The following is a 23,952-nucleotide window of genomic DNA, read 5'->3' as shown; positions in this document are numbered from 1 at the left end:
AAGACTGAGTTGATTTCTTGCTGAAGTATATACATACTCTGGGCAAAAAATTTCTTAATTGTTGGAAGCCATTATCTACCAAAAAGTTCCACTAGAACGCGCGTATGGGTCTTCTATATGTAAACTGATAGCTCATGTAGGAGAAAAGACATGTAAACTCTGTGCTAACGAAAACTTGGTGTAGTTCATGATCACCAGTATCACACACGTACTTGTGTTTTTTTGTTCATCACAACATATTTGAGATGAAATTGATTATTAAAACCATCAATCGTAACAGTAACAGTTTTGCATTCATTATATAATCGTAGTAGTTAATCATATACATACTTCTTCTAGCTAACTACTTCCGTTACTAATTCGTGACGATGAATTTAAGATAGTTGTGGAAACTAAATATTTCAACCATTACAAGACTCAAGGAAATTAACACAAAATTAATATTATATTTGTGGAATCAATCAAAATCACGAGCCAATGTATCTACTTAAGAAACTCAAATAGAAATTAAGGTCCACTGCGACTGCCACATGATAGAACTAAGATAGACGTTTCCATTGTAGTAGTGCTTAATTAGGTAGTTGAGAGTTTATATATATGATTACAAATCATCCCTTGACATTCAAGGTTGAGCAATGAGAAATTATGAGATTGCGAGGCTTATTGACATCAATGTTACAATATTTACTAAACGTTATAAATTGTAATTTCGACATCACTCCCCAATTTAATTTAATTTCATTGAACGAAACACTTTTTAATGGTCTACAAGCTTAATACGCACCGGCTGAACTATAGTAAAACACTAATTTAAACCAAATTCAGACATGAAATCGCTGCCTGTGTCCGCTGTTTCCGTTGAGTTAGAAGTAACTTTGTCTCTCTCAACCCATGTCTGCCACTGCTCTCCGACTCTCCCTCCTTCCATCTCCTCAACCCCTCACTCCCGGCGCGTGTTCTCACGCCCAACTTCTCTCCAACTCCCACCTCACCTTCCCAACCCTCCACACCTCCTCCCTCTTCCTCCGCTCCTCCCATCTCCGCCGTCCATCCCCCATAGCCATGTCCTCCATTCCCGACCGATCAGCCTATCCGGCGACTCATCAACCGCAGCCGATCGAGCTCAACGACGAGTCCGAATTCGAAACCATCGTCTCCCGCGACGGTTACATCTCCATCTGCGGCTTCGGCTCTCTCCTCTCCGGTAGGTAATCCGTCGTCGTTTTCGTCGACTCTGTTTACGGCTATATCTGAACTGTGTGTGTCTTGGGACCAGAGAGAAGCGCGAGGAGTACATTTCCGGAGCTGATCAACTTCCGAGTGGCGAGGTTGAATGGATTCCGGCGAGTCTTTGGTCACATGGCTCCCATTATCTTCGAGCGTGGCATTGCCAAGCCTGAAACCAAGGTAGGGTGAAAGAGAATCTGTGTCTGAAAATTCTGTTAGAAGAAATGTGATGTCCAAATCATATGAATGTTGTAATTTTTGGTGTTATGTTGCAGGAGATTTCGAGTTTGAGTGTGGAGCCTTGTGAAGGCGAAAATCTTATAGTGACAGTGTTTGAGATTCAAAAATCGGAGGTAGAGTTTTAGTGCTTATCTGAGTATCGAGTGTTTGAGATAGAAGGGTTCTAGATCATAGAGTGTGAGCTAATCTCCAACTTTTATGATACTCAGATTCCGGCTTTTATTAAGAGGGAGCCTGAGTTTCGATTCCTAGCTGTAAGTAACTGGATTGCTTCCTGGCATTTGCTTTCCAATCGTGAAAGAGAGAAGATATTATTAGGCTTTGCATGTTAATTAGGGAGCTATTTGTTTCTCCTGCAGGTTGTGCCTGAAACCCTTGATGCGAAGCCATTTGATAATCGAGCGGTGAGTGGAAAATGTGAATATGTGATGACAATGATATAACTTGCTCTGACCTGGTTTTGAGTTTAGTTTGGTTATTAGTGCTGTAAAATTTAGTTGTTTGGGTATCACTGCAGGTTCTTTGTGCTCGTTATAGTGATGAAGAATTTTTCAGAGTCAGATGCAAAGGTAAATCATCCGTAGTTTGAATTTAGCAACCTCTTCCCATTACATTTACTATTAACCTCAGAATAATTACAATAATACAAGTGTAGTTAGCTAGTACTAGCATCAGTAGATATAAAGAAATAATACATGGTTTTGTTTACATGCTGCTGATTTTGTCTTTCTGGTTTCAGGGAGTAAGGAAATGTATTATGAGCTATTTGGGCGATATAACATTGATAAGATTTGGAGGGATGATATCTTACCTTGCCGAACTTACCTTCGTCACTGGTAAGTATAAATCTTTTGATGACTTCTATTAGTTCATTGTATAGTACTTGTATTATAGTCATCTCAGCTCTGTAATTGATTAGATTTGTTTTGTCTGGAGAAAAATGTGCAGAGACCCTTGCATTGTTAGTTTAGTAGCTCTATGGTGCGGCAATCCATGCCTTGTATCTATCTCCATTACATATTCTACTAGTATCTTATCAACTGTTTCCGACTTGGTTGTGCCTTTTGTCAATTGCTTTTCAGGCTCGAAAACAAGCGAGATAATCTACTTATGTGCTGTAGTTACTGTGCCTCTGAATAGATTTTGCTATACCAACTTCTATGATACAAGCTAAATTGTTTCATGCATTTGTAGTGTGTTAGCAGCAAAAAATCTCAACGATATGGCATACAACAACTTCTTGGATCACACTTTCCTTGGAGACCGTAAAACAACCATCCGGGAGTACTTGGCTACAACTGGATCGGGAATCATGGAAGAAGAGCCTCCGGAATCCCTCAAGATCCGTTATGGTGGTTAACAAGGAGGATAGTTAGGACCAAGTATTTGCAAAAGAAATATTCGCTTCAGATTTTTGAGATTACAAAGTCGGGTAATTGTTACTTCTGTAATGTATGAGTTAAAGCTACGAGTTGTCCTTGTGACGTTATGTCAATTTCCGTAAGGTATATACCAGTTTATCCTTCCTCCTTGAAACATGCATGTGAAGTGAAGAGTGTATTACTGTATTTAAACTAGTCAAATTAAAACAGAGATCTATATAAGTTCAGCAGAAATGAAAGTACAACTATCCGATATTCATGCATACCAGTCCTACCAAATACTCCAAGGCCACCAGGAGTTCGTATGGTATAGTGTATGAGAGTTATATTTTGTCTAGAAGACTAGAAGTAGAACTAAGTTACTGAGAAAACGTTAACAATGCAGAAAGGAATAGAACTGCGCACTAATGCTATGACTTCGAGTATAAACAACATTCTTGCTTCAAGATGATTATGATCACATTCTGATGTTTTGTTAAGTGGCGTTGTATAAACCTCAACGCCCCCTTTTCCCTCCTGATAAATGTAATTGCAAATCAAATAAGTGCCTTATTTAGAACATGATATATTCAAAGCGAGGTGAGAGCCCTTTACACAACACACTGAACAATCCTCTTGTTGTAGCGAAATGAGGCTATGGATTTAACCATATAATTGTCAGATCTTTAGTCATAGAGCTATTAGCTACAAGACGGTAGAAACAATTTGATATCGTTGATAAGGAGGTCTTGTCCTCTGTATACTGAACCACGTAAACGATAGTGGTTATTTAGAATCCCACATCGGGGAGTAGGTGAAAGAAAGACCAAGGGGTTTTCTATTAACGAGCCGAAGCAAAATGCTGCGAACTAACCTGTCCTGTCAGGGTTGAGGGTCGACTCGTCAATGATCGAAAGTGACGGCGGGTCGTGCCAACACCTATGGATATCGAACACACTTATTCGGTGCGAGTAACTCTTGCCCTACTTCGGTTATGAGTTGCCCGTCAATTTTTGGAAGCCTTGCCTTCCCGGCTGGGCTCTAATAATCTGTAAGCAATGCTTCATATAACTAAACTCCGATGCTTCTCTAATTCAGCAAGACAAATACTGAACTGAGGTCCTGATCGGATTTAGCCCAATGATCCATTACCAAGATTGCTTTGGACTGGAAGGACGGAAACCAATATCCAAGTGACACAAACATATAGAGCACTAAGAGCTGCCCACCAGTTGAACCTGCAACTGCGTCTCTCTCCCATACAGATGGAGAAGGCAAGAACAGGTGTGGAGCAGCTGGGGTTCAATCAAGTAGGTCTAAATTCTTGCAGTGACGAGAATCAATTAATTTCATTTGATTAGTAGTTCTAAATACAGTCCAACCGGTTTGTTCGAACACTTTGCAAGGAGGAGCTTCTGCCTACTTCACTATCTCTTCTATATCACTACAAATCTACAAATTCGTTGTATATATTTTTTTCATACAAACAATTGAACACTAAAGAGTGGAGATGAACTTTCAGATCAAAATCAGGCTCAATGAAATACTTGAGGCGACGCGTAGTACTCGCTCTCATTGAACACGGGTCTTAAATCTTCTTTCAACATGAAATCCAAAGGGAAAGACACAAGATGTCCCTTTATGGACTCTAACCTCTCCATGGGATCTCCCTTATTGACATCTCCATTTTGATAAGACTCCAGCGACTTGGGAGCAATTCCTAAATCGATGGTTGTGTGCCCTACCTTCTCCTTCCAGAAGGCTATGCTTTGTCTAAATGCAGCTCTGCATAGACATTGGACCAAGGACAAATGGGAAAAATTGAGGTAATAGATGCTTTTGCTGCCAGGAGAATTTGTAGAAGATAAAAGAAGCACGTACCTAGAATGTATAAAATCATTGGGTACGCAGGAAAAGACATCCTGGTAGATTGTGGTATTTGTCTGTTAAAAACACAAGAGCGGCACATATTACTACTAGCAGATTCAAACAACTTGGTTAATTGATCAGCACATATAACTTTTTATTTTCCAGTTTTCTGTATCCCACTTCATCTCGTGGAATCCTCATATCCATATTTGTTTATCAGTTTCAAGTTTTAAGGATCCCATCAGATGACATATCTAACCATCGTACTGCTATTCTCCTACATTTCCATACCTTTGCTGTTGCCATCCATATATCCTTGTAAGTCGTATCAACAGTCGGATCGATTATCTGGTCCATCTGAGGTTAAATAAAAAGAAATTAAACAAAAACAAAAAACAAAAACAAACTGACAATCGTTCAATCAATAGAAATACACAGAATATTGCTAACCTCTCCAGCCTGGACACCAAGATGTTCAGACCACAGTGACAGGCGAAGACTCAATGAAAATTTTCCAGCCTTCCATGGTTTTCCACCCATATATGAACTTACTAGCTCCTTGTCTTCAATAAGAATAGCAATCTAATATGGAAAAGAGACATGTATCGAAAATTACATTTAAGAACAAAATGCTATGTCTCAAAAAGACAACATACAAAAATCATAACCTCAAAAATAACAAGGTGAAAATCAGTAAACACAATTGCAAGATTGACCGCCCAATACATATACGAGCATAAAAGCTTTATCATTATTCAAGCAAAGAAAATAACTGGTAATATATCCGCAACATCAAGAACAAAAATACATCCTTCATGAAGCCTATATTGATATGATTCATGAACGACATGAAGTGCAAGATAATTGCTGTATGCAGTGATCCATTAGAATTTTAAAAAATCATTGCATTTTTCTTTTTCTTTTCTGTTATTTGTTCATTATTTGCATTCTCTCTAACTTAAACGTTTCAACACACCACATGATACATGTGAACAAAAAATGCAGGAAAAACTCAAAGCAGAAAAAGATACCTCAGAGTCTCTTGAACCGAGCAAACTCCTATCGTTGATGTTAGCTGAACCAATTAAAGTTGTACAATCATCAACAATCATGATTTTACTATGCACATATACCTGTAGTGCCAAAAAACATAAGTTAAATTATGACATTTTGATAAGCTACTAACCAAGAACTTTGCCAACCATATTTCCGAACTGGAAAGAATGATATATAGGCAAAACTGATGAGGTTTATTGATGTAAAAAGTACCTGACTGGAGGCCACAGGACCTCCATCAAAGAGTTTACCATAGGCTCTAAGGCCATAAAATGAAATGTAGTCATGTGTCTTTGGACCGAGAAGTTCATATAAATTGTGTAGAATTGAACTGTGCCCTCTGCAAATTGTTCGATATTGCCAATGCATAACAGCTCTCACAGATGCCGCACCAGCATCATCCAAACCACCCTATCAAACTAAAACATCAACACAAAAGATACATGGGCAAAGTGCGTTTGAATATGATGCATCTCGAGAAGAACTCACCTGAAAACCGGGTACTAGTGGTATGACAATTATAACTCTAAAACACTTCTTATCATTGTATGCTCGCATAATACGGCGGAATAATGCTTCTAGCACACGATTTCGTATTATTTCATCTCCTGAAAGACCTGAGATGAAAAATTGATTCTGGAAACAAGTTGCCAAAGGACTCAAGTCAGTAAATAAATTAACAGTCTTTAAGGAATGCTAGAAATATCTAGAGTGCATACGAAATGATAATGTTTTTTGACAAAGGTATTGACGAAGCTGATAGCATTTATAGTCATTATTATGATCACCATCAATAAACACCATGGATTTTCAGCAGTTTGAGTCAGACATAGATGATCACATGTTATAAGCCTGTCCCATGTAAGCATCTATATGGTTTTACATTATACCTAAAAAATTTCCAGCAATAGTCAGTCATTATGAATTTTTTCCTTTATAGTCGAGAAAAAAATTAATTATACTAAATACTGAAAAGTTGACTATCGCTACTTGGAAATCATCCCAAGCAAGGTGATGCTTCTCGATACATTTCATATACATCATCCAAAATTTTGAGCAGGCTTCCACATATGATATATTCAGAAACAATGTTTCACGGTATGAGAAGCTAAGATACAATTTACAGTAAATAAACTAATGTGTTTGTGAAGTAAGAAAGATTAAAGAATCATACCTCAATATAAATAAAGTGCTCAGCTTTATCAATAAGAGAACAATAAGCACTATGAATGCTATCTTCAACTTGGCTTGTTCCTGCTGACCACTGGCTGACGCTTCTGATAACCTGAAAGTGTAATGTTTTAGAAATAGTACACCACACAGGTCCGCTATTATGACAAAACGGTAGAAAACAGAACCATTTGAATTTTTTTACTAGCATTCCCCCACTAGAAATATTATATTTTGGGAAATTTTTAAGACCCCATTAGTTCAAAAACATTGCTTTTAATACCAAATCATTCCAGAAGGTCTCTGAACCACACTTATGGAGTAACTGTTCATCATAACATGCAGATGATTAATCAGAGACTAAAAAGGTCACATATTCCTTTTGACAGTGTCAATTGAGATAAATTCAGATCTAGAGAAACAGAAGTGTTTTTGCCAACCTGACATCGGCACGAACAACAAGGACCGACTTGTCCTGATTCATCAGTGAGACCACCCTTATCCCCTCGTTCTTGTGTTTCCCACCACTCTGGATCTATATTTTTAATTGCAGGATGTGCCACCCCGTCTGAAGCCAATTTTCCATGTAGATCCAAAGAATCAAAGTCGTCGACAAATCCCCTCATTGGCGTATCAGGGCCTACTGGTTCAATTTTTGTCTTCCGAAAAGGAAAAGCACAATTCTTACCACCTCTGCTTGGCTGATCAAGGCAATGAGGAAAGTCCACCCCATTTGGTCTTGGGCTCTCATTCAGCCCATCAGGCTCTTGAGGTATAAGCAGGGGGATATCTTGATAGGATGATCTTGACAAGAATGAATCATGCCTTGTAATGCTTTTACTATCGCTAGCATTCTTATTTTCAATCTCCACGTCTGAGGTTCTTCCCATGTAATGAGGAATCACCATGTGGTGCTGCGGCATAAGTAGTGGAATTGTCTGTTCGTTTGGAGCTTTATTTCTCTAGAAGAATCAACATTTTGTTCAAAACATAATCTACTTTAATGTCAATGAAAACTTAATACTATTGTACCATGATATTAACCTTTGCGTAGTTCCACCGCTGAACAAAATGCCTAGCTACATCACGGCAGGGAGGTCCCCAAATAGCACAGTGAACATCATGCCAAGGCATGCGAGGATATTTTCCACGGTCCAACTCATCTTTCATTGTATCCTCCCATGAGTTTGGTTCAGATTCCCTAACAGTATAATATCATGAATTAATATCACATTTCGATCATTTCAATAAAAATATATCAGTAAATGAAACAGAAATGCTACATAAATCAATTTAATTCCACAAGGTCAGGTTCAAGATGAAGCAGATGAGGTGGGATTGTATCTTTCAAAGCTCAGATAGTAAGTCGAGTTAATAAGCAAATAAGGGATACTTAATGGAATAGGAGTCGAGTTTATCTTTCGTCCATAATTTATCCAAGTGTAGGCAAGCAGCTCACCTGGGGTTGTAATAGTCCTTTCCAGGCCAAATATTAGGAGGACAGTCACCCACTTTATGTTCAGCAGTATCATAACGACCAAAGCACAGATCAAGTCCTCCAAGAAAGCAAATCTGATAATCAACAATGACAAGTTTTTCATGGTGGGACCTATATGTAACAAATATATGATATCAGAAGCAGAAGAAGACACAGGAAACAATTAATTGAAACATCAGCATCTATCAAGTAAATCAAATTCCAAAGTAACTTTGCAACTCAAGTGCGTACCAGAAGTAAACACCACTAGAAAAGTGGTCAGGATAACGTAGCACCCTCACATTCTCATGAATCCCAAGAAGTTTTCTCTTGCTATAAACGCTGTTGATTTTCAGAGCAAGTGCTACCTCTTTATAGAGAAGAATGTAAATCTGCAGGAACATTATAGCATTATAATTAGTGGTAACGAACTAATACAGTTTCATTGCTAGGAGATTGCAAAGAATAGCGAAAAGAACTTGCACAACATACATGAAGAACCTGTCAATATCTAAGGTTACAAATTGCACAAAACTATTGTTTACCTGAACTCCTTCCCTAGCTTTTGCTTCCAGCAAGAAATCAAGTTTAGCAGAAGCATGAGTATGAAACGGACGTCGCATGTACAATTCCGGACACAGCCACCAGCCACAAATAAATATCTGCATGAAACTCAATATCACTGACCAGATGAAAACGTAATACTAATAATTATGAAACACAATTGAATTCTACACAAGGAACCAAAAGCAACAAACCTCTGACTTTGCATCCTCAATTGCAGAAGCAATGGCTTCAAATGCTGCCCGACCATCTACAAACCATTGAGCTTGACTACCATCTTCAGTCAAACCTCTCGGTGGCGCAAAGGAGCCAAAGCGGTGAGGATGACACCAACCTTCGGGAGGCCTGAGTCCCGCATCATTGATTGAGGCTACCCAATCTTTAACTTTACTACTACTCTTAACTCTTAATTTAATGCTCCGGCTTCCACAAGCCACCTTTAAGATTTCAAAGTATTTATCAGAGGAGTGTCTGGATATTTCAATGGGTGGATATCATGGTTCATGAATTATGCAGAAAAGAGGATGATACTCTATCAAATAGGACTTTTTCAGCCACCAGCAACTTATGCACACTCCTTAGCATGAAATGTATTATTTAAAGCTAAAATTCTACCAGTGGGACTATGAAAGAATAATATTCCTTTTAAGTTTTAAGCATAAAACACACAGGTTCATCCTAGTAGTATACAGTATACACACCCAGATTTGCATAAACCATATATGTACACGCACCTAAATTCACAAAAAAAAAATAATAAGAAAGAAGAATATATATACTAGACTGCTTTACTTATAAACGAACACTGGAGTTCAACAGACATTAGGAAAACTGCAGTTTATCCAGAAACAAAAGGTAAAATCAGAGACTAACAAGGGAGAAGAAATAAAAAAGGCCTTAATGCTACTAACCTTAAAAGCATGGCGTAGTGGATTTCGATCTTTTATCTCTTTTGCTAGAGATACACGTCCATCCCCATTCCCATCGGAGGCTGGTAGTACATCAAAGACTATTATGTCTAAAGGTTGGGTATCAAAAGGATCTGACAGAAAGGCCAAAAATCCTGGTTTCAAAACAGCCCAAACCTGCAGACAATCAATTGAAGAATGATGCAATTGACAAATGGTGCGAAAACATCACTTTCAATAAAAATAAACTATAATGATAAGTTATCACATGTGAGGCTCAAAATCTCTGATTAGTACTCAATTGTATAGTATTTCACTGTTTGGGAAAGTAAAAGAAAAAGATTCGTGCAGTTTCAACATAAGAAACAAAAAAGAACAAATGGCATAAACTTTTTTGTATGCAAGAATCAACGACCTAAACAAATATGATAGACTTTTCTGTTTCATAATTTCTTTTTCTTCAATTTGGTTTCCCACTGACAGATGACCTCGATGCCTTAAGGACTCACGTCACAGTGTCTTAACATTTTGTAAGGCTTTCAGCTGTTTCAACTTCCACAAGACATTTATACTTTTTCACAATGAGGTTTCTTAAAGGGTGAGTATGCACTAAACTTACTAAAAAGAGGACTTCATTACCTTTTGCCAGTTGTCATTACAACAATTGAACAAACGACACGAACAACATTTCCTGGAAGAATCATTTTTTGGCAACTTTGGTAGATGTTTCACCATTACAAAATCTTCTTTCAGCTTAGGACCATATTCTGGAGAAAATGATAGCATAGAGACCTCCAAAAACTTGCAGACCTACATTAATACATTATATATGATGGTAAGAGATAATAATACAACAATAAATACAACTATGCGAGAAACAAAATGAATAAAGTAGATGATAAAGCTAAAAAGTGCAATGAATGTGTACAAATCATCACTATGGGATATATCTAAGATCTCGAAACCAATCACAGATTTCCAAATTAATGCAATTGTATCGATTAGATAACACCACCAAACAGTAGTTTCAAACAAATTTGTTAACATTCCATAGCAAAAAAAACAGGCACCAACACACCTCTTGAGAGTTCACAATATCCATGTTTCCGAGAAAATGATTAAGATATCCTTGCATTGCAACCTTTGATCTGTCCGAAATGGATTGCTGCCTGCCAATCGCTGGCCGAATGATTGGTAGAGCAGCACTAGATGGAACATCTCTGAACAAAAGATCCAACCAAAGTTGTTAGTTCCCTCCAGGGAAAAAAAAATTCATGCATCTGACGCATCCTAAACCCACATAATTCAAACAATACTAAACCTGTTCTTAGCACTTTCATCATTGTGATGCAGGGGAACAGTCTCGTCATCGACATCCTCATCGTCGTGCACCACATCCGTGTGATCTCCTATTCCTAGATTTTGAAGCCATTCTTTAACCTTTAATAATAATGTTGGAAACGACATTAAACTCACAAAATATTCCCAAAATAAGCATAGCTAAAACTGCCAGAGGGCCATAAAGCGCGAAAACACAGACTGCCAACGAAATCCAACAGCAATTCCAAATGCTATAATCCAACTCTAAATCACACAAACACACACCTGTTCCTGCTTTTCATGAATCTCCTCAATAAACGCACGCTTCTTCAATGCGAAATGCAAGTAGAACACATGTGATGCTTTCTTCAATAGCTGCCACTTAAACTGTTCAACAAGAAATCAACAGATAAACACACAATTAGCATATCCTAATTGCAGTACACCAAAGCTGTCATCATCTACTGTCAGACAGTAAATTAACCTCGAATCGTAAGCACTCTGCAGTAATTCTACCCAAAATGGACACAAATTATGAGTTAAAAACTTTGAAATTCAATTTTGACAAGTTGAAATCAAACGGTGACGATCTCATCATCGAAATCAAAGAGAGAAGGATTGCGTGCCTGCTTGTATTGGAACTCGATGGTGTAAGAGAGGAGCATGGGGCTGATATCGCCGGCGTCGGGGCGGGAGACGGAGACGATGGTGGCGCTGGGCAGCTCGTCGAAAATCCGAGCGGGCTCGAAGGAGGAGTGGCGGAAGGAGAAGAGGGACGACGGCGACATTAACTGCTCCGATCGCATTTGCACGTAGCGGTGGGAACCGCTCCCCGTCGATATCAATTGCTCCGATTCCATCGCCTCTCTCTTTCGATTGATCGACTAATTTGTATTCGTAATATATAAACAAGTGTTAGTTTTCAAAATTATAATAATGGAGTAGAAGAAGAAGAAGAGGGTGGTGTCTTGTTGCGGATCGGAAGAGAGAGTTGGAGAAGGAATTGGTCAGTGTTGGGCTGCGGCACCGCACCACATTCAAATACAGGAACCAAAAAATCTGATACCAAAGGCATAGACGCTTTTTATTATATACGTTTTTTACGTGGTGTCAAGAGTCCGTGTTTCAACAATCGTACGTACCACCTGAATTATTACATTCTTCAACTCCTCCCCTACCTTGTATCAATGCCAGTTTCCCATTTACTTTTCATGGACAAAAAGTAATTTTAAGAAGATAAAAATTATAAATGATTTAATACAAGTATAAAAGAAGGGGTGCCAAAAACACTAGATTTACTTTATAACTGAAGCATCAAGGCTTCAAAAAACACTAGGAGTGTAAGATCCGACGGCACATACTAGTTGAGGATGTGGTTGCCCCCATCCAAGTTTAGGAGTTTTAAACGGCGTCCTTGATTGGAACATCTTGAGTTCTTTTCTCTTTGATTTCATCACATTGTGCAGATCAATTTCTATTGATAATGAAACTTTCGTTGTAGTTTTACCTTAAGTTTGTGCAATGCGACAAATAAACAATGTAAAATAGGTTGGTTAGGATTGATGTGGTATCAAGGACGCAACCATACTCCACTCTCTATTTATAAATAGTGACAGCGAGAAACAACTAAGCTTGACTTTCAAATAACACATGGTGATGATTCAGATGTACTTAACCAGGGCTTGAAGGAATTAGGAAATTATCATAGCTTTCGGATAGAATCACAAAGTTTAGGTAAAGGGTCAGAGCTATCACTGTGGTGGTCTGATTCCAATACAACATACTACTGATACTAGGCTAGTTACTGTAAAGAGATATTGGACAAGTCAAAGAAAAGATGGTTTTCACTTCCTAAAATCGTACATTTAAATATGAATAGTTTGATGTTTGCCAAAGTCACAAACACATATCATTCAACATGAAAGAAACTCTGCAACCCATCTAGTTCCAAAGTTTGGACTAAAAACTTTGCAACATCAGAACTAGAGTAGTAGCTCAAAAAATATAACTTCTATGTAGACTTGAGATTAAGCACATTAACATAGAGTTATTTGTCTTCAGTCCTCTCACTGCCAAGGTCCATCACTCATCCCCTACAAAAATGAAGTAAACAGCAATAAATATGTCAATTAATTGATCTGAGTTTGTATATTTAGAACTGTGTATCACATGAACGGATAAAACAAATATAAAGTAAACTTACGCAGATGGTTGGCAGGTGCAGGTCTAGATGACGCGGCGTACAGCTTTAGGTGCTGCAGCAGGTGCAGCGGGTGCCCTCTCTCCAGGTCCCTGCAGTGTTCAAAAAACCCCCAAATACATCACAATCATAGCGCGTGTCGCATCAAGCAAACAGAAGATGTGATATACCTTGAAAGTTACCTATAGGCTACAGCATCCCAAAACTCCTAATCTGTGCTACGCTACCTTGAAAGTAACCTATAGAACCTATAGGCTACAGTATCCCAAAACTCCTATTCTGTGCTGTTTTTAAATTACTAAACCACAAAATTCATTCTATATATTCATCTTTTCTACAAATCGGTAGCCACTCCATTGGAAACAGTTCATAAACAAAAAATTTATTATGTCTGAACTTACTTGTGCCAAACGTTCCTCCCTGCGAGCCATCTTCCTCTCTCTGCTAGCTTTGTTTTTAGCACGCTTGGATTCAAACTGGTCGGCAAGAGTTTTCTCTCTGGCCTTCTCCGCCTTAGACTTGTGAATACTCTCCATCAGCACACGCTTGTTCTTAAAAACATTACCCTTCACCTTCATGTACATGTCATGGTACATGTGCTTGTCGATTTTCTTGGCCTCTCGGTACTTACGGAGCAAGCGCCTCAGCACCCTCATCCTCCTCATCCAGAGTATCTTAGTGGGCAGCCTTGCCTCCCTGGTACCCTTACGCTTACCTGGACAAAATCAGCAACCACATTATTATCCCTGCCACTGATGGCTTACAGTGATGTCTCCAATAACACAGCATAAAACCACACATGCCATATCCAGAGTGACGTCCCTTCCTCTTGGCCTCTGCCATTCTCCGAGCACGAGAACGGGAGTGGATCTTGGTTGGTTTCCGGATGACAAACCCATCCTTCACAAGCTTCCTGATATTTTGCCCTGCAAAAGGTCGTAGACGTCAACGCCAACAACAACAATAGAGAATTGAATAGAATGAGCGACGTGCAATGCCCTAATTGGATTTTAAAAAGCACACGCTCAGAATAGTTGAAATAAACTGTAACTATTGCTGAAAGTGTCAGTGTCATGAACCTTCTTCAATTTCATTCAACTTCACTAACCATCAGACCGTATAACACATCGATTTTGGAAAACACAAACACAAGCCAATACATAGCAAGAAATAACCACATTAAACCAATGTAAACAACAGTGACCATATTAGGAATCTCGAATATGATTTTCAACAGATATAACAATCGGTTCACTACAAACACATCAATGCAGCAAAAAATAGATTTAAAAAAAAAACCAACCAGAAACCAAATAGTTATACCGGAATATGTTGAAACCGTAATTGCAATGATCTATTGGGAATTCAATGTTCATCGATCAAAATCAAACAGTAAGCAGGCCGTAAAATACAGTAGATCGCTGTAATGGAGAAAAGGGGAGAGGGAGGAACGTACTTGAATTGGCCAATGAGATTTCGTTGATTTCATTGGGGTCGAGCCAAACCTTGCCACGTCCGCATTTGAGGACGCTAGCGGCGAGTCGCTTCTGGAGTTTCAACGACACCATCGCTGCTGTGCTAGGGTTTTACGGCAAACTGAGGGAGACTGGAGGCTATTACTGAGATCGGGATGCCATATATGGTTAGGGTTTTTATCTGCGATAAAAAAAAAAACTGGGCTAAGATCCACGCCACCAAAAGCCCGAGAAAAGTTCTCTTCGAGCCCACTTTTAAATTCTTCCTTCTACCGAATTTTCTTTTTCACAATATTGAATATTCCCACTATTAATGTCCAAGTTGATTTTACCTTAATCGATTAGTTTGCCAATCCTTTTACTCATCTACAATACTCACTGTTGCCTCATATTTGTCCATTGAACTAATCCAACAAGGCAACAACGAAGATAGAGGATAGTAGCGACATTCGTTTAGTACTAAAGTTTGACAAAAACTAAGATGGAGCCTCCATGGAAGGTAAGATTGAGAAAAGTGATTCATTTGGATATTAAACTAGAGGAAAACGTTTTTTTTAGTAGAAAAGAAAGAAAATACAGAGAACTGTCCCTTGGGCAACTAACACTAGAACAATCAAGCAACAAGGTAAGGTTGGCCTGAGAAGTGACGTCATTCCACCTTCTTGAATCATGAATGGAGAGGGCAATAACAGCAATGGAGTCAACAAGAAAGTTAGCTTCACGGAAAATATGATCAATGAAACTGTGATGAAAAGATTTCAAAAGAGCCTTGATGTCACGAACTAATAATCCATGGGGTAATACAATTGTCCTTCACACTTATGATAAGAGTGGCAATCACCTTCCACAAGAATGTGGGAAGCGCTTGGTTATAACCTACAAAAACAAGGGTAAAAGATATCGAAACATGACTTAAATTGCATTTTTTTTTTAATTTTGCTAACATGTGAAAAACTTAGACGCAAAACTTGTCACCAAATGACAATTTGGACACAACACGTTAGCCATTGCTCACACGTGGTGCTTACGCAGCTGTCTCCAATTTCTCTAGTACTTCTCAATTTGACTATTCCCGATTGCTCCGTCTGACTGTTCCTTTTGCCCTCCTTATTTTCCCGGCAAAACAAAAACAAAATCCCCAAACTTCATAACCAAAAAATTCACACCCCCTCCTTCAAATTCCAACCAAATTTAGACCAATCCGATTCCTCCAACCATGGACATCGCCCTCTTATACGACGCCGTTTCAGTAGCCAACACCGCCGCCCAAGGCCTAGGGTTTTCAAATCTCCCAATTCGCAACCACCACCACCCGATCTCCGTCGCCGCCGACGTAGACTCCCCGCCCTCCCTCCAGATCTCCGCCTTCATCTCCCCCGTCGACGCCGTCGCCCCGCCGCGCGTGCGCTCCAACTCCTACAAGACCGCCACCCGCACCCTCCTCCGCAAGAAGCGCCGCACCCGGCGGCGATCCTCGGGCGGCGACGACTCCAGCGACGGCGGAGGCGAGGAGGACGGCGGGTTCTTCGGCGGCGACGGCCCGTTCTTCAACGGGGGATGGGGCGGCGGAGGCGGGGGTTGGAATTTCGATAGATTCGGAGGAAGTAGTTGGGATGATTCGTCGTCGTCGTCGAGGTCGGATCCGGCGATTGATTTCTTCTACGAGGTGATGGGGTGGATTGCGCTGTCGAATTGCGTGCACTTTGCTTTCAAGAGAGTGGTGAGAATCATGGCGGAGGGGTTAGGGGATGAGGAGAGAGAAAAGGTGCCGATGAGATTGGCCTCCGTCTGCTGATTCGGTACCGTTCTCGTTCTCAATTGCTCATAATGTATAAAATTGGATCAGAATTCGGGTTTGGTTTCTGTGTTTGTTTTTGAGTATTCATTTGATGCTCAATGTGTATATATAATTCTATTGGTTTAAATAGTTTTTATGGTCATAGTGCATTCAGCTTTCGATTACTTGTATATCCTGGATTTATGGTTGTGCACTGCCAAATTGACTATTGAAGTTTTTTTCTACGAAATTGGAGGTGGTGATGTTTACTTGTTAGGATCTGTGCAATCTCTGAGACTATTCCTTTACCCCGTAGGAGACTCGTTTTTTTTTATACCCTTTATACCTCTCCTTGAGAAAGCTTTGAACATGAGCACTTGGAATGACTTTTTAGGGCAGATAGCACTTGGTTCTTTCTATGATAAATAGGAGATTTGAATTTTGCTGAGAGTATAAGTTGAATCGAGTTGTATGTTACTTAGAAGTAAAACAAAGGAAGCTGATTAAGCATGTTAGATTTATCCATCAACTTGTTCTAGGGCTTGGTTGATGGTTTGAATTAGTCGTAAGTCATGGTATCAGATGGTACTCCTACTAATGGATGGTGGGATTCTTAAACCAAAGAGTAGGTTTAAAGGAGAGTTAAGTTGATGATCGTTTCTGTTCCGATGGTTGTTTCCTATTCCAATTGGAAAAGAAACAGTCTCAGTGAAAAACTTTGCAGAAACAATAGGATTGAATTGAATTCCATTGAATGGTATCCTTGCAGCAATCCATAGGTCGATTACTGCTTTAGTATTCATTTGTAAACTTCTGGTTCTTTTTTGTTTATTTGTCGAATAATATGATCCCATTTTCTGAAGGATTGGTTTTCTAAAGGTAAACAAGTGTGAGCCTAATCCTGAATGATTTCGATCAGCTTTTGTTTTGAGACGTTTCAGAAGTCGTCATATTGAATGATTTAGTTTTAGTTTAAGGTGAATGATATGGACTGTGTTTGAATGCAAGTTATTTTGTGCTGGAATGTTGTTTTCTGGAGTGATGACATTTTGCTGTTTATGTTGAATCCGTTTCCTAAGCTGGAAAGTGTCGTTACCCATATTTAGGACTGATAACGCCACAGTAGGAGTTTGTATCTCAGCAGCTAGTTTCTGTATAGTGTCAGGGACTTGTGAGTGATTTTTAATCACTACAATGCATCTAATAGTTTCTAAAGTATAAGATTGCTTTTTGCATATACTGTGATTAGAATGAATTCTCAGGTGACATGTTTTGGGACCATCCTTTTAGTGCAACTAGTTTTTATTTTTTATTTTTAGTGCCACTACTTATTATTTAACTTCCAAGTTAAAAATTCATTCGTCATTCTCTCAATGTGTTCTTTTAATAGTGAACTTGGCTATGATTCCTCTCGGAAAGTCGTAGATTATGATTTGGATATCAGCTGACTCAGCTGACATGAACATCAGTTTTAAATTACTTTCAGGAGCATAAATAGTTCCGAACTTCCAATAATGATTTGATTAGCCTAAGAATAAGGAAGAAATCTAGTGCGTACTATACTGATATTTATGTTTCAATTATCCTAGAGGCTCCTAGTTGAGGACCCACCTGGATTTGGTGACCTGGTTCATGCATCCTTCCCTTCCTTTGTTTTTCTCCTAGAGGCTCCTAGTTGAGGACCCACCTGGATTTTGACATTGTAGTCGGTTTTGGCTTTACCCCCAGTACAAGTTGGTGAATGTTTGTGGTTTTTCCAGTATCACAGTATGCCTATTAGACCTCTTTTCTTCATTAGTGAGAAATTATCAGCATATTAGGTGTCTTAATTGAATGATCCAACCCACATTATCACAAAAGCATTTTTCTGCCATGGTACCTTACTTGGATACAGATTCACTTACTACAGTTACTAGTGATTAGCTAGAATTTTTATCTGAGAAAGTAACACGGTATCCAAATCTAAGATAGCAGCCTAGGTTTGATTTGAAGGATATATCACTTTAGTGCCATTAGTATGAATGGGACTATATTTGGATTCATGAATGACTCTTTTTGACTCTTGAAAAGGCAGAGTAAGGACAGAGGAAATCCTCTTCTTCTTTTTGGTCGAACAGAGGAAATCCTCTTTTTTTTTTGGTCGAACAGAGGAAATCCTCTTTGTAGATAAGTATTCCTTGATGCTTGGGGCAAGAAATCATTTACTATTTACTCGTGGTTACAAATTTATAATTGCTTTCATCAAAATTCTTTGCTCAATTGGTTGGGGATTCGGCAGATTAATGGAACGTTTAGTCAAATATATATGTGTTTTTGTCAAAGTGCTACCAACCAGCATTTTGCCAATATATAGTAGAAACTTGTTAAATTAATACTCGATTAATTAATAATCTCGTTAAAATAATATTTTTTGTCGGCCGATTCGGGGCTAACGTGTTAAAGTAATATTTCGTTAAATTTGTAAGATAATAGAAATTTGAGAATTCATAGACTCCATCAAATATATAAATTAATAATGACATAATTTATATAGTAAATTTTACATTTATGAGGATTTCATTAAACAATTTTGTTGATTTCATTATCATCAAATAATATAATATCATACATTGGATAATATAATATTTTAAACAACGGTATCCGTGATAAATCTAACAATATGGAGCATGAAAAAAATAAAAAAAATGAAACAAATTATTTATTATATCTTGATAAATTAATAAGTTATTAAATAATCGATAAATTAATAGATTATTAATTTATCAAAATATTAATATCTCGCTAAAATAATAAATTTTCTCAGTCCTAAGCCTATTAATATATAGAGGTTTTACTGTAAGTCTTTCGAATTTTTTTATCGGGTAAACAATGCTATAACAAGTCTTTCGGAAGTGAACTCACAATTAAAGGGAGAGGACGCCATGTTGAATTACAATTAAGGGGAAAATAAGGGCGCGTTCAGTACAGTATTGTAATCTTGTTTTCTGTATTATGAAACATAATTCAACGTAATAAGTGTTCGATGCATCAAAACCCAAAACAAAGAAAACCGTTTTCACGATACAAATCAGAAGCTCCGTATTAATTTTAGAAACGTCTTTGGTTCATTTTCATTATTTTTGACTTTTCGGAGAACATTGTACTCCAATTAAAAGGGAAATTTTTATTTTTTACAGTTGTGCTCGATCACCATTGATCCCCACCCAGTTCTCAAATTTTCTTTTCCGACCTACAATCCTCTATTCTATGTAGGTCGATCTTCATAGCCAATTTCCTTTCTTTTTGCATATATCTCCTGGAACTACAATTCTGCATACATGTGCTTGAGAATGTGGGAAGTTCTATTGAATATAAAATAAGTAAAGAAGAAGAAGGTACCACCTACAAGTTTCTCCATTGAGCTGTTGCTTTTCTCTCCGATCTTATACGGGTTGTAGATCAAACTGATAAATATTGGAGTGAAATTTGAACAAAGAAACCTCGAGTTAAGTATGTGTAATGAAGGACAACAACAACTTCTGCCAATCTATACTCCATTTGGTTTGAGATTTGTTCTAATTATAAACATTCAAATTGATAGATGTTTACATAAACGTGTAGGTGCTTAATTTAGAGTACCAGAGAGCATGGAAGCGAGGTTGTCTGACAGGTGTTGGTATGGAATGAGAGTAAGTCAAGTCTTTCTATTCTCTATTAGGTTTGCTTAAGAAGATGAATGATAGTCTTGGACATGGAGTTAAAGACCTACTTTAGAGTTAAGAGTGAACACAATATCCATGGATGGTTGGGTTAGGCATCTCCGATTGCTTTACATCAGACAATTGATCAAGTAAGAGAAAGTTACGGAGCTATTCAAATCGGTCAATGCAAAACAGTTTTTTTTTATATAGAAAATATACCGAACACATTCTTTCATTGAAAAAATACAAAATTTAATTCAACATTTTCATTTTATAAAATTATTGTTGAAAAATTATTTTGTAAAACATTACCGAATAGGCCCTAAGTGGCTGATCACGCTCCTTACTCTTTTCATCTGGGTTTTCAGTAATTAAAGCATTTTGGTGCCTATAACTAATGGAATTTTTTTTCTTCTAATGATTCATGGCCCTTAATGGACAAACTTCTGGTTGTTGAACTTTCCAGTTAATGCTTTATTGAATTGTTTGTCTGAGTACATTATTGGACAAATTAATAAAAAAGAAATTATTATACATACCCGCCACATATCACACGTGGCGTACTCTTTTAATGTTATTGATCCATTTTATTGTGATTATTTCTGATTGATTTTTATATTTAAAATATTTTTTTGTCATTTTCACCGCATGCGTGTTAATTATATCATGACGTAATATAATTAGTTAGATACACTACATGTCAGTGTCGCGTGATGTGCCAGTTACCTAGAATAATTAGATGCATGCGTGCTCCCATCTACGAAGCCCTCATTGTCAAGGAATCAATCTGATAATCATCACCAGCTTCAATATTCAATATTTTGAACGTATAAATACCGAAATTTATAATACATGGACGGCCTTTATATGTTTTCGGTTTTATTTCTATAATAATTAAAGTACAAATATTGATATACCACATTCATGAACCGACACTAGTTGCACGAGACAACAAGAACGATGATGCATCAAATACAAGCTTTTTATTCTTCATGACATAATATATATATATATATATATATATAGAGAGAGAGAGAGAGAGAGTACCATGCAACAGACTCGAATAGCTAGATTGATTAGCAGCAAAGCACACACAGATTAAGACAGTAATTACTATTAAACATTAGATAATCCACCAGGCCTCAAGTTCCAACCATACATGGGGCACACGAACTGATACACATAGCATAATACTAATATATAGGGGTGGGTATAAAAAATAAAAATCCCGATCTGGTCCTGATTCCGTCCCGAAATTTATAGGGACGAGACGGGACGGAGATCTAAAAACGTTCGTCCCGTCCCAATTCCGTCCCGTTTTATAATAGTGGGATGAGACGTGTGACGAATAATTTTTATCCCACTTCGTCCCGTCCCGTCCCACCTTTAATGAAAACTTAAAAATTCTTATATATTTGTATCAAAATGAAACTAATTTATGTTCTTAATAACTCCAAAATTATATCAACTCAAATAATAATGGTAAATTATAATATTTTGAATGCATTTTTTTTGTTAAATTTTTCATTATTAAATGTTATTTTGTTAATACAAAAGTACAAATATTGGTTTTTATTTAACTTTATAAGAAGGTGGAATTTGTCCCGTCCCGATCCCGTTCCGATCCCGTCCCAACCGGGATTAATCCCGAGTGTAATACATTCTTAAAAACACCCCCATCCCGTGCACAACCCTACTAATATATGAGATGATGATCATGGCCTTGCTGCTGGTGATGTGTGACCATGTCGTCCAGCATCCACATGTCCACCGAGTCCGGCTCACCCATTCCGAGTCCACTCGTCACCTCATTCGGCGTCACCGGCTCATCCAGCCCCAGGATCTTCTCCAAGCTCGAGATTTGCTCTTTTAGGTCATATTCATGGTTATGATGGTCAGTAGTAGTCTCACTTTTACAGTAGAAATCATTTTCGAATGGATCATAAGGCTCTATCCCCATGCACCGCTTCTTTGAAGGCGGTTGGGGCTGTGCCGGAACAGGAACAGGAGCTGGGAAGTTGAGCTTGGCCTTGCCTCCGCGGATGCGCTTGGCAGCTTCGTCGTAGGCGAGAGCTGCTTCCTCAGGTGTGTTGAAGGTTCCGAGCCAGACACGGACGCCTTTGTAAGGGTCGCGGATCTCCGCCGCCCATTTGCCCCATGGCCGCTGCCTTATTCCTCTATACATGTTCTTCCTCACTCTCGTCTTCTTCCCATCCGCACTTTTCTTCTTCTTCTCCTTGATCTCAGTCGACACTGCAACTGATACATATACATCACTGGTTACATCACAACTCGATGTTTTAATTTCTTTGCTCTCTTACAGATTTCTCAAAACAGAATAATCAATACACAACCAATAACTGGCCGGTATTTTGTTGTTACATGTAAATTTAAATTACTGCCTGAAATTAATACATGGATCCTCTCTTGCAATTTATTAACCCTAAAAACTTCTAATAATTTAGGATCTCCAACTTAAAGTATGAGCATACATGAAACAACAACAACAAAAAAACAAAAACAAAAACAAAAAAATAAAGACTTAAGAGAGCTACAGAAAGATTCAGAAGCACCTTGTTAAACAGTAATCACAAAAAACACCCAAATTTTCGTATAAACAGGCACTGCGGCACCCAAAATTATATAGAACTGCAACGAAATCTGAATACATAAAAACCAAACCTTTGAGCCTTGTTTGGGTAAGTAGGAAAATGCTATACCTGCTTTGGTGGCTGGAATAGGGTCAACCTTTGGCTTTTGAGCTTGCTTGTGGTGGATAACTTGTGCGTTGTTTCCGGAAGAGTAGTCCAAGCCAAGGAGGTCAGAGATGGTGTCAAGGTCAGACCAGAGATCCTGAGCGGTAAGCTTCCGGCCACGCTTGGCCTCGATGAAGTCGGAAATGATAGCACCTCCACACATGTTTGCTGTGAAACCAACCAAAACAGAAAAGTTCTTCTTCTTCTTCTGAACCAGAGAAAGCAAGACACCAAACACAAGTTGATGACAGAGAAGAAAACTTGGTTCTTTTCTCAGAGGGGAGGCATTTATATATAGACCGTCTGTTACGAGAGGCTTTCAGGATAGAGACAACACACATGCACAGACGTTTTCTTATATTTGGGCCTTCTTTTTGGGGAAAGGCCCACTAAAAACTGGAAGCATCGGTAAAAAGGTTGAACGTGAAACAAGAGAAAGATCAAAAGTTAATATATGCTGACCGTAGAAATGTGTAAAGACTGAGGCGTGGGGTCTGCGGACACATATGGGACTTCGAGGTTGATTACGTGGGAAGGGTTGTGAAAAACGACGTTTTAAACGGAGTGTGTGGCACGGAAACGGCTGGTTTTACTGATGCTGTAAAATGTAACGGACATTGGATGGTGCCAGAAGCAACCGTTAAAGAATGGGAAGAAAATAGGGAAAGCAAACTCGAAAGCTTTTGCTCATGGTGGTGTGGTTTGAATTGTGATGTGCTTTTTCGATGAAATTAGTGTGATGATGTTACTAGATAGAAGACTATATTGGTTAGCATCTAAGCCATTATTTTTTGTGCCTCACTCTGATTTGATATTGATAGTTGTCTCAAAATGTTATTTGATTGATGTTTGAAAATTAAATCGGTTGATCA

At 38.3% G+C, this 23,952-nt stretch overlaps 5 protein-coding genes across 8 annotated transcripts; 2 read left to right on the top strand and 3 right to left on the bottom strand.

Moving 5' to 3' along the window:
* Window positions 1–853: 853 nt before the first annotated feature.
* On the top strand, window positions 854–3,069 carry LOC126791447 (uncharacterized). The gene is made up of 8 exons (XM_050517900.1): window positions 854–1,204; window positions 1,277–1,407; window positions 1,503–1,580; window positions 1,677–1,721; window positions 1,827–1,871; window positions 1,985–2,036; window positions 2,207–2,303; window positions 2,662–3,069. Exons 1-8 carry the CDS (start codon window positions 892–894, stop codon window positions 2,825–2,827), a joined length of 927 nt encoding a protein of 308 aa, XP_050373857.1. The 5' UTR covers window positions 854–891; the 3' UTR covers window positions 2,828–3,069.
* Window positions 3,070–4,158: 1,089 nt separating this feature from the next.
* On the bottom strand, window positions 4,159–12,216 carry LOC126790035 (phospholipase D zeta 1). 4 transcript variants are annotated; one of them, XM_050516160.1, is made up of 20 exons: window positions 11,819–12,216; window positions 11,478–11,579; window positions 11,194–11,312; window positions 10,951–11,092; window positions 10,512–10,682; window positions 9,876–10,049; window positions 9,159–9,401; window positions 8,946–9,062; window positions 8,653–8,792; window positions 8,383–8,532; window positions 7,968–8,124; window positions 7,364–7,885; window positions 6,928–7,038; window positions 6,243–6,389; window positions 5,967–6,164; window positions 5,729–5,830; window positions 5,148–5,279; window positions 4,989–5,054; window positions 4,710–4,771; window positions 4,159–4,613 (listed from the first exon to the last, which is right to left on the bottom strand). In XM_050516160.1, exons 1-20 carry the CDS (start codon window positions 12,050–12,052, stop codon window positions 4,364–4,366), a joined length of 3,339 nt encoding a protein of 1,112 aa, XP_050372117.1. In that variant the 5' UTR covers window positions 12,053–12,216; the 3' UTR covers window positions 4,159–4,363. The 4 variants fall into 4 exon arrangements, 3 of the variants coding, with proteins under 3 accessions (XP_050372117.1, XP_050372116.1, XP_050372119.1); XM_050516159.1 differs by having other exon boundaries at window positions 4,159–4,771; XM_050516162.1 differs by lacking the exon at window positions 11,819–12,216 and having other exon boundaries at window positions 11,194–11,287; window positions 11,478–11,573.
* An 817-nt stretch (window positions 12,217–13,033) lies between these two features.
* LOC126790036 (60S ribosomal protein L19-2) lies at window positions 13,034–15,024 on the bottom strand. Its single transcript, XM_050516163.1, has 5 exons — window positions 14,849–15,024; window positions 14,196–14,318; window positions 13,794–14,107; window positions 13,396–13,484; window positions 13,034–13,285 (listed from the first exon to the last, which is right to left on the bottom strand). Exons 1-4 carry the CDS (start codon window positions 14,958–14,960, stop codon window positions 13,419–13,421), a joined length of 615 nt encoding a protein of 204 aa, XP_050372120.1. The 5' UTR covers window positions 14,961–15,024; the 3' UTR covers window positions 13,034–13,285; window positions 13,396–13,418.
* An 808-nt stretch (window positions 15,025–15,832) lies between these two features.
* Window positions 15,833–16,807, top strand: LOC126791575 (uncharacterized). The gene has a single exon (XM_050518048.1). It carries the CDS (start codon window positions 16,084–16,086, stop codon window positions 16,660–16,662), a length of 579 nt encoding a protein of 192 aa, XP_050374005.1. The 5' UTR covers window positions 15,833–16,083; the 3' UTR covers window positions 16,663–16,807.
* Window positions 16,808–22,015: 5,208 nt separating this feature from the next.
* On the bottom strand, window positions 22,016–23,324 carry LOC126791135 (ethylene-responsive transcription factor RAP2-3). Its single transcript, XM_050517541.1, has 2 exons — window positions 23,045–23,324; window positions 22,016–22,583 (listed from the first exon to the last, which is right to left on the bottom strand). Exons 1-2 carry the CDS (start codon window positions 23,241–23,243, stop codon window positions 22,021–22,023), a joined length of 762 nt encoding a protein of 253 aa, XP_050373498.1. The 5' UTR covers window positions 23,244–23,324; the 3' UTR covers window positions 22,016–22,020.
* Window positions 23,325–23,952: the final 628 nt, after the last annotated feature.

The sequence above is a fragment of the Argentina anserina genome, chromosome 4, assembly GCF_933775445.1.
Source record: "Argentina anserina chromosome 4, drPotAnse1.1, whole genome shotgun sequence".
NCBI classification, from domain to species: domain Eukaryota; kingdom Viridiplantae; phylum Streptophyta; class Magnoliopsida; order Rosales; family Rosaceae; genus Argentina; species Argentina anserina.
The sequence above is the reverse complement of the archived record's forward strand: the minus strand, read 5'-3'. Positions and strand labels throughout refer to the sequence as shown.

What these genes read in the sequence shown, in the direction of transcription:
- LOC126791447 (XM_050517900.1), top strand. Translation starts at nt 892, where the DNA reads ATGTCTGCCACTGCTCTCCGACTCTCCCTCCTTCCATCTCCTCAACCC. An exon ending in CTTCGGCTCTCTCCTCTCCG is followed by an intron (nt 1,205 to 1,276) that starts GTAGGTAATCCG and finishes TCTTGGGACCAG; the next exon opens with AGAGAAGCGCGAGGAGTACA. An exon ending in AGCCATTTGATAATCGAGCG is followed by an intron (nt 1,872 to 1,984) that starts GTGAGTGGAAAA and finishes GTATCACTGCAG; the next exon opens with GTTCTTTGTGCTCGTTATAG.
- LOC126790035 (XM_050516159.1), bottom strand. Translation starts at nt 12,052, where the DNA reads ATGGAATCGGAGCAATTGATATCGACGGGGAGCGGTTCCCACCGCTAC. An exon ending in TCGAGTTCCAATACAAGCAG is followed by an intron (nt 11,580 to 11,818) that starts GCACGCAATCCT and finishes CTTGTTGAACAG; the next exon opens with TTTAAGTGGCAGCTATTGAA. An exon ending in CACTAGTACCCGGTTTTCAG is followed by an intron (nt 6,165 to 6,242) that starts GTGAGTTCTTCT and finishes TTAGTTTGATAG; the next exon opens with GGTGGTTTGGATGATGCTGG.
- LOC126791135 (XM_050517541.1), bottom strand. Translation starts at nt 23,243, where the DNA reads ATGTGTGGAGGTGCTATCATTTCCGACTTCATCGAGGCCAAGCGTGGC. An exon ending in TATTCCAGCCACCAAAGCAG is followed by an intron (nt 22,584 to 23,044) that starts GTATAGCATTTT and finishes TATATGTATCAG; the next exon opens with TTGCAGTGTCGACTGAGATC.
- LOC126790036 (XM_050516163.1), bottom strand. Translation starts at nt 14,960, where the DNA reads ATGGTGTCGTTGAAACTCCAGAAGCGACTCGCCGCTAGCGTCCTCAAA. An exon ending in AATCTCATTGGCCAATTCAA is followed by an intron (nt 14,319 to 14,848) that starts GTACGTTCCTCC and finishes GACCTTTTGCAG; the next exon opens with GGCAAAATATCAGGAAGCTT. An exon ending in GGGACGTCACTCTGGATATG is followed by an intron (nt 14,108 to 14,195) that starts GCATGTGTGGTT and finishes GATTTTGTCCAG; the next exon opens with GTAAGCGTAAGGGTACCAGG.
- LOC126791575 (XM_050518048.1), top strand. Translation starts at nt 16,084, where the DNA reads ATGGACATCGCCCTCTTATACGACGCCGTTTCAGTAGCCAACACCGCC.